The sequence below is a fragment of the Podarcis cretensis genome (genome assembly GCF_951804945.1).
Source record: "Podarcis cretensis genome assembly, chromosome: 9".
NCBI lineage: Eukaryota > Metazoa > Chordata > Lepidosauria > Squamata > Lacertidae > Podarcis > Podarcis cretensis.
Genome location: NC_137178.1, coordinates 74,555,579 through 74,568,455, shown reverse-complemented (window position 1 = coordinate 74,568,455; position 12,877 = coordinate 74,555,579). Strand labels below are relative to the sequence as shown.

At 47.1% G+C, this 12,877-nt stretch overlaps 1 protein-coding gene across 3 annotated transcripts in view; it reads right to left on the bottom strand.

Annotated features, from left to right (window-relative positions):
• CCDC33 (coiled-coil domain containing 33) overlaps window positions 1-12,877 on the bottom strand; it is a 186,939-nt gene that overhangs the window by 110,896 nt on the left and 63,166 nt on the right. For all 3 annotated transcript variants that reach the window (XM_079991516.1, XM_079991514.1, XM_079991515.1), the window contains one exon: window positions 1,698-1,807. In XM_079991516.1, coding sequence (XP_079847642.1) covers window positions 1,698-1,807 — 110 coding nt within the window. The remainder of the gene's footprint in view (window positions 1-1,697; window positions 1,808-12,877) is intronic.

Sequence of the window (12,877 nt, the reverse complement as noted above, 5' to 3'; positions counted from 1 at the left end):
TGGTTGGACAATGTTCTCGAAGCTACCAGCATGAGTTTGACCAAACTGCGGGAGGCAGTGGAAGACAGGAGTGCCTGGCGTGCTCTGGTCCACGAAGAGTCGGGCACGACTAAGCAACTAAACAACAACAACAACAACAGGAGGTTGGATCCCAACATGCGGGGGAAGTAAAGATGCCTCCTCTGGAGATGAGAAGAAGACTGTCTTGGAAGACAGATGGTGCATTCGAAATAGTCCTCTGTGTCAGAAAAATTCCCAACAAATGGGAGCACAGCAAATCAAGGAAGAGGCTAGGTGAGAACTCCCTGCAGCAACATCTTCTCTTCTCCATGCAGTAGAATGAGGGCTCATCCACACGTCCCTTATCCACAGTGGTGTGTGGATCCACAAGCAAAAGTGGGTGGAGCAACATACACTAATATTCTCACACAGCCCTCCCTGTTCTCCATCTGTGCAAGCAAGAGGCACTATCAGAGCTTGAGGCCAGACAAAAATATTCAAGGAGGGTGCAAAGCAGAGCAAGTGAGAGGCTGGAAACTTGGAGAGAGCCCTGAGGGCCAGACAGACATGCGTAAAGGTAAAGGTAAAGGACCCCTGACAGTTAAGTCCAGTCGCGAACGGTTTTTCCGGGTCATGTGGCCAGCATGACTAAGCCGCTTCTGGCGAAACCAGAGCAGCGCATGGAAATGCCATTTACCTTTCCGCCGGAGTGGTACCTATTTATCTACTTGCACTTTGACATGCTTTCAAACTGCTAGGTTGGCAGGAGCTGGGACCAAGCAACAGGAGCTCACCCCATCGTGGGGATTCGAACCGCCGACCTTCTGATCGGCAAGCCCAAGGCTCTGTGGTTTAACCCACAGCGCCACCCACGTCCCAGTTCTCCCCTCTCTACAGTAAAGCGCTTGTTTATTCATGACAATCCATCTTTGAAGATGGATAGCAACCTATCAGGGCACATACAGGCCAGGCCTTTAGATTGCTTGCATAGATCATCCAAGCCTGGGGTGGGGACCTTCTCCAGCCCAAGAGCCACATTCCTGTCTGGGCAACTGTCTGAGGGCCACAGGCCAGTCATGGATGAGGCCACAGGCAGAAGTGGGCACTACAACTCATGCCACATTTAACTTGGCCTGGTAGGCAACTGTGTGCACACACTCCCACTCCCTCTCTAACCTCCATCCCAAAAAGAAGAGGCATTAGCAGACATATTCTAAAAAACGCTCAGGGAGGGGTGTGTGTGTGCAAAGCACAGTAACTGAGCTTTGGCCTGGGGAGAGCTCCAAGGGTCAGACAGAGGGGCCTGAAGGGTCACATTTGGCCCCCAGGACCTGAGGCTCTGCACCCCAGTCTGCCTCCCCCAACCATCAAAGCATGTGGGCAGCTTCCCTGAGGAGGAGGCAGCACTCCGAACAGAGGTGGGGAACCTGCAGCCTTCCAGACATGGCTTAACTCCAACTCCCATTGCCTCCAGACATGGCTTGGTTAATTGCCAGAGAGAATGGCCAGAGAGAGCGCAACCAAACAAACATGTGAACAACCATCTATGTCTTCCACAGTAGTCCAGGCCTATGGTGATGGCACAACTTGCCCTTTCTGAACCTTAAGTTAGGTGTGGGCTGAGAAGCCAATGGTACATAGGCCCAAGGTTGGACAGCCAGGCAGATAACGGGAGCAGATTGTGGGATGTGGCTTACCAGCACTAGGGCACAGTGGTAGTGGTGAAAGGGTTGCAGGTACTTCACAGGGAGGCTGTATTTGGCCAAGATCTCTTTGGTGTCTTTGTCGGCCACAATCAGGGAAATGCCTGGAAAAGAAAGAAAAGGAGGCAGACTCATTAGCACATGTCATTAAAATCCCTCAGGGCCAATGTGGACCAAGCAGGAGGGGATTTTCAATTATTTTTATCAGAACAGTGAAGCAGAACACTGCACTGCATTGCTTTTGCATCTCACCTTCTCTCCAAAGAGCACATGGTTCTCCTAGAATCATAGAGTTGGAAGAGACCACAAGGGCCATCGAGCCCAACCCCCTGCCAAGCAGGAAACACCATCAGAGCACTCCTGACATATGGTTGTCAAGCCTCTGCTTAAAGACCTCCAAAGAAGGAGACTCCACCACACTCCTTGGCAGCAAATTCCACTGTCGAACAGCTCTTACTGTCAGGAAGTTCTTCCTAATGTTTAGGTGGAATCTTCTTTCTTGTAGTTTGGATCCATTGCTCTGTGCCCGCTTCTCTGGAGCAGCAGAAAACAACCTTTCTCCCTCCTCTATGTGACATCCTTTTATATATTTGAACATGGCTATCATATCACCCCTTAACCTCCTCTTCTCCAGGCTAAACATGCCCAGCTCCCTTAGCCGTTCCTCATAAGGCATCGTTTCCAGGCCTTCTTCCTCATTTAATCCCTACAACAACCCTGTGAGGTAGGTTAGGCTGGGAGAGGCAGTGAGTGGCTCCCAAGGTCACGCATGAGCTTCATGACTGAGTGGGGATTTGAACCCTGGATTCCCAGGTCCTAACCAGACCTTTAACCATCACACTGCACTGACTCCTTATAGGTTGACTGTAGGAAAGGTAGGAGGACAATTTATGCCATATCCTCACCATGCATTTAAAACTAATGAACCCCTTGCCCCAAGACTTTATTAAAATTATCTGTGGGATCCAGCTCAGTGGTGGAGTCCTTCCTTTGCATGGAAAGGGCCCCTGATTCCATCTCTGGAATCACCAAGGTAGGCTGTGAAGAGCCTCTCTCTGAAACCACGAAACACTGCTGTCTTCCATAGAGGAAAATGCTGTCAGACAGGGCCTTGGCCTGCCATGGCACCCGCCAACTTCCTATGTTCCTATACCACCAGCATCCAAATTGAAAGCGCCCACATGGGATCTTCAACTTGATTAACTAATCTAATGTACATTCATAGCTTTTATCAAGGCTGATGAGTTTCTCAAGCAGATGAGGCAAAAATCAATGTTACCAATTAAGGGCGGTAGCTCACTTGAGCATTGCTCCTAATCATATTTGGTATAGGAATCTCCTAATCACCGTCACCATCATCTAATGTGAAGAATAGAGAAGGTTTTATTATTATAGAATCATAGAGTTGGAAGAGACCACAAGGGCCATCGAGTCCAACCCCCTGCCAAGCAGGAAACACCATCAGAGCACTCCTGACATATGGCTGTCAAGCCTCTGCTTAAAGACCTCCAAAGAAGGAGACTCCACCACACTCCTTGGCAGCAAATTCCACTGTCAAACAGCTCTTACTGTCAGGAAGTTCTTCCTAATGTTTAGGTGGAATCTTCTTTCTTGTAGTTTGGAACCATTTCTCCGTGTCTGCTTCTCTGGAGCAGCAGAAAACAACCTTTCTCCCTCCTCTATGTGACATCCTTTTATATATTTGAACATGACTATCATATCACCCCTTAACCTCCTCTTCTCCAGGCTAAACATGCCCAGCTCCCTTAGCCGTTCCTCATAAGGCATCGTTTCCAGGCCTTTGACCATTTTGGTTGCCCTCCTCTGGACACGTTCCAGTTTGTCAGTGTCCTTCTTGAACTGTGGTGCCCAGAACTGGACACAGTTCTAATTTCCATTGTTTTATAGTTCACAAAACCTGACCCTGCGAGGTTGGACAAGGCTATTCCACAAACTTCCTTGCAAAGAATGGGGGTAGATCTGCATCTTCAGCATCCAGAGATCCAACATATGCTATGAAAAAAAGCCTGGAAAGTTTTCCCAGGGAGGGACAGTCACAGTCTCGTTGCCTAAACTACCTCACAGGGTTGTTGTGAGTATACAATGGTGAGGGAGGTGTGTATGCCACCTTGAGTTCCTTGGAGAAAAGATAGGATATAAATATTGTTACAAAAGTTGGGCACCATCCCCACTCACTGTCGAGCAGTAGCAAGATCCCAGGGTGGGGGGCTGGGATGCCAGGCACTCATATGGGGTCTGTGTTGCTCTGGAGAATTGAGATACAGTGAAGACTGCCATAGTTTTAAGGAATATGGTTAAGTCATCTATTTATACCTTCTGTCTGCATGGAGGGAGTCCGGATCTTACAGCAGGGTCATTTCAAGAGGGACTTGTTCCCCACAGCAGTGCAGCCCTGTAGTCCAAGGTCTCTCTCCCAGCCTCCCTTCAGCCAGCCTGCCCAAGATGGATCCCAGTCTTTCTTCTCCCCTTTCTTCCTCCCAGCACACCTTGCTCTAAAGTCTCTCTCTTCCTGTCACTTCTAACCCACACCCCATGACTATGGCAACCTCTTTCTGCCCAGGCCCAAGATTCCTCTTAGATGGACCATCAACACCTTTTGTCAGGTCAATGCCTCTATCCCAGGTGAAGCCCTGGCTTGGAAAGGAAGCCGAGTCTGTATTTTTCCACTGGCCTCCAATCTGTCATGGGCCAGGAGTCAGCTTCACCTGCTGAGCAGCAGCCTGAAGGAGCCTGATCAGCCTTCTTGCTCCTGATAAGAACCAGCTGGCTCCAGCTTTCTTAAGCAGGGTCTCCAGCCTCAGTCAGTTGCTGGAAACAACATTCTTCGTTCCTGACCAGACCTTGCAGCTTCTTGCTTCTCGTGACCATGGACCCTCAGCTTTACCCACAGATCGTCTGACTATGTGAACTGAGATAGTCCTGACCTTAGGACTGGACTGGACCTTGTATGCAGACTCTGCCTCCAGGCAAGTACCCCCTTGAGACTCAACTGGTTGGCTGGCTTTTCCCTCCACTGAGCTCTGCCATGGGTGACAGCACAGGACTATGACACAATCTTTCTTTCAGTACTCCAAATAATCAAAATCCTACCTTTTATTAATTTCTAGGGTTTAGTGGGGGGGTCTCCCCTAATCTAAAATGAATGAATGAATGGATGAATGTTGAACTTAGTGATCCCTGAGGCTTGTTGCACCCAGGATGCTACTATGACAGCTTTCTCCTAGGCATGCAAGCAGTGCAAGGGAGAAATGGGGTGGGGGAGAGAGAACTGGCTGGTGCCCCCACTCCTATTCCTGTTTCACCACCAGGTGAAATTGGGAGAAGGGGGAGGTGGGAAGTTCTTCACCTGAAGGAGCGTCTCCACCTCCATCGTTCCGACCAGACACTGAGGTCTAGCGCCAAGGGCCTTCTGGCAGTTCCCTCGCTACGAGAAACCAAGTTACAGGGAACCAGGCAGAGGGCCTTCTCGGTAGTGGCACCCGCCCTGTGGAACACCCTCCCACCAGATGTCAAAGAGAAAAATAACTACCAAACTTTTAGAAGACATCTGAAGGCAGCCCTGTTTAGGGAAGCTTTTAATGTTTAATAGGTTATTTTTAGTGTTCTGTTGGAAGCCGCCCAGAGTGGCGGGGGAAACCCAGCCAGATGGGCGGGGTATAAATAAATTATTATTATTATTATTATTATTATTATTATTATTATTATTATTAGTCTAGGTGTTCAAAGTGATGAAGGACTAAGGTGTGAGGGTGGGCAATGGGAGGCAGTTCACTTAACTCTTTTCATGAGCACTCAACAAGGCTTGCTGCAAAATATGGCTTTGTGAATTGAGTGTGTGAATTGAGGCCAGTCATTTGTTTACACAACCCTGCTCTGATTTGCAACCCTCGCCTCCCACAAAATGTTGGCGTGAATTTCCCACATTTCTAAACTAAAATCAACAAGCTTTGAGCAAAAGGCTCATGTGATTAAAAATAGCCCTCTTTCACTGGCTTGTTATTCTTTGCGTTGCTTGTGAAAATGCCCTAAAATCCTCAGGGGCACCCAGTTGTCACTGCTGCTGTCCTTGGTGCTGAACTGTAGTATATTGCTGTTTGGAGGTGCTGTAAATGTTGGTGCCTTGTTGCTTAAGATACACATGGCTCATCAGTACAGCAAAGTGTGGTCCCATTGCAATTAGATAGACTGACCCCACCATGAAACCTTATCTGTTTTCTCCTCCATCTACCCCACAATCCACACTTTTTGTTGTTGGGGGAAGGAGGGGAACCTTGATAATGTGCTAATCTTGCCCTGCTAAAGCAGAACATGAAATCCACAAACAGAGAAGGAACCTTCTAAATAAAGGGCACAAAGAATAGAAATAATCAGTGCTGACCACCAAAAATAGAACAACAGGAGAATAAGCAGGCTGTATTTTTCTTGAAGGGACCGTTTGACTTATTTGTTAAGTACCTTCATTGTGTAGGAAATGGCCAGTAGTCCTCAGTTGACCCAAACCCCCATAAAATAAGAGCATAAGAACCCAAGAAGAGCCTGCTGGATCAGGCCAGTGGACCACGTAGTCCAGCATCCTGTTTTCACAGTGGCTGAGCAGTTGCCTATAGAGATGCCAGTAAGCAAGACCCAGTCACAAGATTCCTCTCCCCTTCCAGCTGTTTCCAACATCTGGCATTCAGAAGCATTGCTGCCTCCAACTGTGGAGACAGAACAGAGCCAGCCTGGCTAGGAGCCATCGACAGACCTCTCCCAGGAATGTGTCTAATCCTCTTTTAAAGCCATCCATAGGTGGCCAACCCTGACTCCTCTGAGAGCCAGTTCCATGGTTTAAGAAAAGTAATCTCTTTAATCTGTCCTGAATTTTCCAACATTCAGCCTCCTTGGCTGTCCATGAGTTCTAGAGTTAGGAGAGAGGGACAACTATTCTCTATCCACTTTCTCCGTGCTCTGGATTTTTTTTAAAAAATAATTTTATAAACCTCTATCCTGTTGCCTCTTATTTGCCTTTTCTCTGAACTAAAAAGTCCCAAACTCTGCAACCTTTTTTTTTTCATAGGGGAGTCACTCCACCCCCTTGGTTGCCCTATTCTGAAACTTCTCCAATTCTGCAGTATCCTTTTTAGGTGAGGCAACCAAAACTGTACACAGTAATCCAAAATCACAGGTTATCCCAATTTTTGTGTGGTTTTTTTTGGGGGGGGGAGGGGCAAGAACAGGAAGTGAAATTTGGGGAGATTCTGATTTATTTATTTTTTAGGGAGGAAGAGGAGCTTGCTGCGTTGGGGCAGCAACCTCCTGTCTGTTTTAAATGACAATTTAGAAGTCACTGGCTCTGCTGTTGGTCTGAAGTCAGGATAAAGCTGTTGCTCTGGTGCCTCCCTCAATATGGTCTCCATGAGGCAAACATGTCTCATCCCCATCCCTCTTCATTATCTCTTGTACCTCAAGTCGCTCTGGTCACAGGAGGCTTGACAAAGGAAGATTCCAGCTGCAGATCCTTCTTCAATAACAGCAGCTTGCTTTCGGTGTGACCCCATCAGTGAGGGGAGGGTGCGGGGGAATCACCAAAGCAACAGCACCTGAATAGACCTCTGATCAGCCGCTGATGATCTGCCAACAAACCTGCCCACCACACTCTCCCCCCTCTCTTTCACATCGCTCCCATCTCTGTTCTTCTCATCTTGATGCACGGCAGACTTAAGCTGCTCCCTGACTTCAGCCACACTCCAGAAAATTGCGGGGATGTTGGCTGCCCACTATGGTTATTACACTTGTGTCAAAGGGCACGGGGCGGGGGATTATTGTGACTCTGCTGGGCCCCTCACCCACTCTTGCCCTTGGCCCAGGGACAGAGCCTCTCTGTACCGCAGAATAATTCCACTTCTGCTTTGCCAAGGTCGCCTTTGCAAAAGAATACAATGAATCCCACAAAGCCCGCGTTGCTGTAAAGGCCCAATCAAGCGAATGAGGCAGCCACCTCAGCTTACTGATTTCAGGCATCATAAAAGGTCACCCAATGGCTTTTAAATTCATCATAATTGCTGCTGCTTTTCCAGCTAGAGAGGGGGTGGGAGGTGCTTGTGGAATTTTCTGCATCAGGCGGCAAAAGTCACTTGACTAGCCTTGGATGCTGTGTGTCAGGGGTCACTAGTGCGCTCCCCAGGACCTCCCAGGGCACCTGCTGCAAATAGTCTACATAAATATCCCTGCCAAAATCCGCCATGCACAAGAGATGTTTGCCCTTCAAGCTCAGGTCTAGTTGGCAGAGGATCAGCCTCTCCTGTATTGAACACCCCGGCCCCACTTAAACACCCCTGGATGCCAAGATTGCACACTCATCATCCCATCCATTCTGGACAGAGAAGAGGGGCAAAATGCCTCTTTATATGAGTGAGCAGAGCATGCTCACACTGTTTCACAGTTCTGTGCTTTTAGATGCTGCAGGCATTCAGTGTAATGCTGTGTCCCTGTGGCAGACATGTTTTTGACTGGTGCCCAGGGCGCACTCTCAAGATTACAAATGTGCCAACTGGCCCCAAAACATTGGTGGCTCCTGGGGTGGATGGGTGGGGTCACCATTTGCAGCTCTGCCTCAGAGAGCAGAATGCTTTCAAGTTGCCCTGAAAGAGAAACAAGCCTTTGGGGAGTTTCTTTGTTTTGAAATGGCTTGGTTTAGGGCAGGCATGGCCAAACTTGGCCCTCCAGATGTTTTGGAACTACAACTCCCATCATTCCTAGCTAACAGGACCAGTGGTCAGGGATGCTGGGAATTGTACAGTGGTACCTCGGGTTACAGATGCTTCAGGTTACAGACACTTCAGGTTACAGACTCTGCTAACCCAGGAGACTTCCGGGTTGGCGCCTCCGGTAATGGCGGAATTCCTCTGATCAGGAGAAATTTGCTTCGTGGAAATCCGGGTCTGGCCGCCACGGCGAAGGCGGAGACCCACTAAAAATCACAGGCGGGTGAAGCCTGTGAACGTGGGATTCAGCTGGCACCTTTTGCGCCTCCCCTACTCGCGGGGAAACCCGGTTTCGGGGATCTGGAGCGACATGGGGTGAGCGGCACGGTGCTTCGAATTGATTGCTTTTTCCACGGAGCGAAGCCGCATAGCTGTTGCCGGAGAGCGCTGACTTTTTCCTGTGGACAATTTGATCTTAAAGCAACTACCCGTGAGTAGAGTGAAGAATTGGATTTTTAAACGTCTTAATTTGGCACGAAACGGGGAGGTTCAAAACAGGAAGTCCGCCTTCCCCTTTTGTAAATAGACTGAAGCAAAGAGGCTGCAAGCTAAAGTCTTGGAAAGCCTACTGTGAAGGACTAAATTTCCATCAGTGAAAAATATTAAATCCCCCTTGGAAACAGGAGAAGAGGGGGGAAGTTTTGGATTGTATATGCTTGCAGGAGAGAGTGAAGGAAGTTAAAATACCACCGCTCCGAACCTGGAAACGGGCTGCTAGTAAGACTGACGTCTTTTGGAATGCTCATTGACCGTGACTAGAACGTTCACTGACAGTTAGTTAAATAAGAGAAATACATTGTTTCCAATGTCTCCGTATGCGTTTAAAAAGGAGTAAAAGTAACTGAAAACTGAAACTAACTTTATTGTTTGAACTGTGTCTAAAAGGACTAATACAAATAGAAACTGTTCCCCTCTAGAGGAAGCTTTTGAAACTGTTACAAGAGCTGATCTGGGGGAATTTCCAGCTGCAAGATAAAAAGCTGTGAGACTCTGGGACTGACCTTGAATCGGTTAAGAATGTCGATAGAAGAGGCCTTAGCGGTCGCATTAAGTAAGATAAGTAACTCACTGGAACAGCTTAACAAGAAGGTGGATGTGGTAACTACCAAAATTGATAATTTGGGACAAAAAGTGAACATCAATACACAAACTATTCAGAAATTGATACAGGAATCTACTTTGACATGGCAAACTGCGGAGAAGGCTAGGGAGAAAGTTGTTGCCGTTGAACCTAAAGTAACACAGTTGGAGAGAGAGAGAGAGTCCCAGCCTTACAGATGCAATTTGATGATCATAAGTCAATGCCTTCTATGACTGAATTTAAAGAAAATCAGATTTTGAGGATTAGAGCCCTACTTGAACTGGAGAAGGAGAGTTTGATGGATTTCATCACGCAGGATTTTGCTGATTTTTGGGACTTGGACTTGGGTCAAGAAGAGATTAAAATTGTGAGGGCCTTCAGACTTGGAAGAGGAGGGGAAAAAGAGAAAGAAAAAAATAAGAGACTGTTGGAACTACCAGAAGAACCTAGAAGAACAACAGTCAATAGTGGAAATTTTGAAAGACGTCCCGAAATATCTTTTGGATTTTGGGTTTAACTACGGAGATTTGGTTGCCCTGTTGAGAAGGAACAAAATCATCTCTAGGTGGGAGTTTCCCCGAGATCTACTCTTCAGCCTCAAAGGAAGGAAAATAAAAATAAGATCAGTTGAAGACAAAGTAAAGTGCATGTATAAATACGAAGAAGACTTGCAGAAGGGACTTGGAAAAGAGTTAAGAGCATCGGACAGAAGATTACCAGGTTGATGAACTATATGGAATTGGCGGAAATGACTGGCAGAATCCGAGACCAGGGAGAAGAGACGGTGGAAAAAGATTGGAAAAAGTTTAAAGACTATTTATAGAAATATTGTAAAATTGACGAATGTTGGAAAAATGTTGGAATGAAGTTATATGGCTTTAGTAGAAATGTTATAAGGAATTAAGTATAGATAGACTATTAGAGTATTAGGGAAAAATAAGGTTAGAATATGTTAAGATAAATATAGGACAGAAAACAGAGAAAGATGGAAAGGAATTGCTGAAACAATTAACAGAAGTAGAATACGAAAAGGGAGGTGTGAGGAGGTCGTTGAAACAAGTAAAGGAAAGATATGACATTGAAATTGTATGATGTATGTTAAATTGTTTTTGTTTTGTTTTGTTTAGATTATTGTGTTAGTGTTGTGTAATGTTTTTATATTGTATTGTATTGTCTTTTTTGTCTTTTTGTCTTTTTTCTTTTTTCTTTCCTTTTTTGTAGTGTTTTAAAGTAATAAATATTTTTTTTTTTAAAAAAAAACAGACTCTGCTAACCCAGAAATAGTGCTTCAGGTTAAGAACTTTGCTTCAGGATGAGAACAGAAATCGCGCTCTGGCGGCCCGGCAGCAGCGGGAGGCCCCCATTAGCTAAAGTGGTGCTTCAGGTTAAGAACAGTTTCAGGTTAAGAATGGACCTCCAGAATGAATTAAGTTCTTAACCTGAGGTACCACTGTAGTCCCAAAACATCTGGAGGGCCAAGTTTGGCTATGCCTGGTTTAGGGCTAAACTGAAATCTCTCTCTCTCTCTCTCTCTCTCTCTCTCTCTCTCTCTCTCTCTCTCTCTCACACACACACACACACACACACACACACACCCCCCTTCACCAGGGGCTTGCTATTTTCAGAGAATCCCACTGCTAGGATTTCCACATACACCTCAAGTAAGTCATCCCCTTTGTTACAAATACTGTACTCTCTCTTGTTAGGAAGAAATTTCTGAGGGTAAAAGCAGGTGGGCTCTCCTTCCTTCGAGGTTTCTAAGTAGAGGCTGGATGGCCATCTGTCAGGGATTATTTAGCTGTGATTCCTGCACTGCAGGGGGTTGGACTAGATGACCCTCAGGGTCCCTTCCAACTCTACAATTCTGTAGATTCTGTGGTTCTAAGTATAGGTAAAGGTAAAGGTACCCCTGCCCGTACGGGCCAGTCTTGACAGACTCTGGGCTTGTGCGCCCATCTCACTTAAGAGGCCAGGGGCCAGCGCTGTCCGGAGACACTTCCGGGTCACGTGGCCAGCGTGACAAAGCTGCATCTGGCGAGCCAGAGCCGCACACGGAAACGCCGTTTACCTTCCCGCTGGTAAGCGGTCCCTATTTATCTACTTGCACCCGGAGGTGCTTTCGAACTGCTAGGTTGGCAGGCGCTGGGACCGAGCAGCGGGAGTGCACCCCGCCGCAGGGATTCGAACCGCCGACCTTTCGATCAGCAAGCCCTAGGCGCTGAGGCTTTAACCCACAGCACCACCTGCGTCCCTGGTTCTAAGTATAAGCCTCTTGCTAAAACACTCACCAACAAGAGCAGGGTTCCAGTACTAGTGCTGTCCATATAAGCCCAGGTTACTCGCAAATCATCAGTCTAGGTCCAAAACATGATCCACCGGCAAAGTCCAGCAACAGTCCACAGCCAATAGTTCAGGCAAGTTGCACCATCTTGGACCAGAACGCCCAACAAGACTGACAGCACCATCTACAGTACTTCAATTAATGCACTCCTTCAGTTTGGTCATAGACTGGCTGGTTACCTGGCTACATGATGGAGTCATCAAGTGCCCTTCATCAGTTCCAACCGACATTGTTTCGCCCTTTAAAAGCATCGTCTGAATCAGTCCTCAGTCAATGGACTGAACTGACTTACTTATGCCAGTGGACAGATGGAGACTGAGGCTGCAAGACAAAAAGTATGCACACAGCCAGCTTCTCTCCCCCCCCCCCCATACACACACACACACACACACACACACACACACACATACATACACACACACACACACCGGCTTGTGTAAATGAACGGCTCATCTGAATTTGATTTGCACCATTTAAGGGTCTGACCCTGAAAGAATACAGACTCTTGTCTCTCTCAATCATTCCAGGCTAGGTTAGGTAGAGGAGTACATCAAGCGCTGCTTTATTTCACTTAAGCAACAGCTGTAATGGAATTAGGAGGAGTGGGTTGTCTGGCTGCCACTGGCTTTGTTTCGCCAGAGTCTGGCATTAATCTAATTGCGGGCGCTAATGCCATTAGCATTGCTACAATTGCCCACATAACATTGCTCAGCTTGGAACGATCAAGATAAAGTCACCAGGGCACATGGCCACTGCCTTGGAAAAATGTAAAAATTATCAACAATCATTTCCCCATCAGATAGATAATTGAGCTGGGCAATGACTGTCTCTGTCTTCCTCTCTGTGTGTGAGTGTGCGTGGGTGCGTGCAATTCTGTGTCAGCTGAAGGATTCAATACCCAAAAGATCTCCGCTTTCCTTTTTGATCAAGCAGGGCTCTAGCCCTATGCAACTCCAGTACTCATCATCCATAACCACTAGTCATGCTA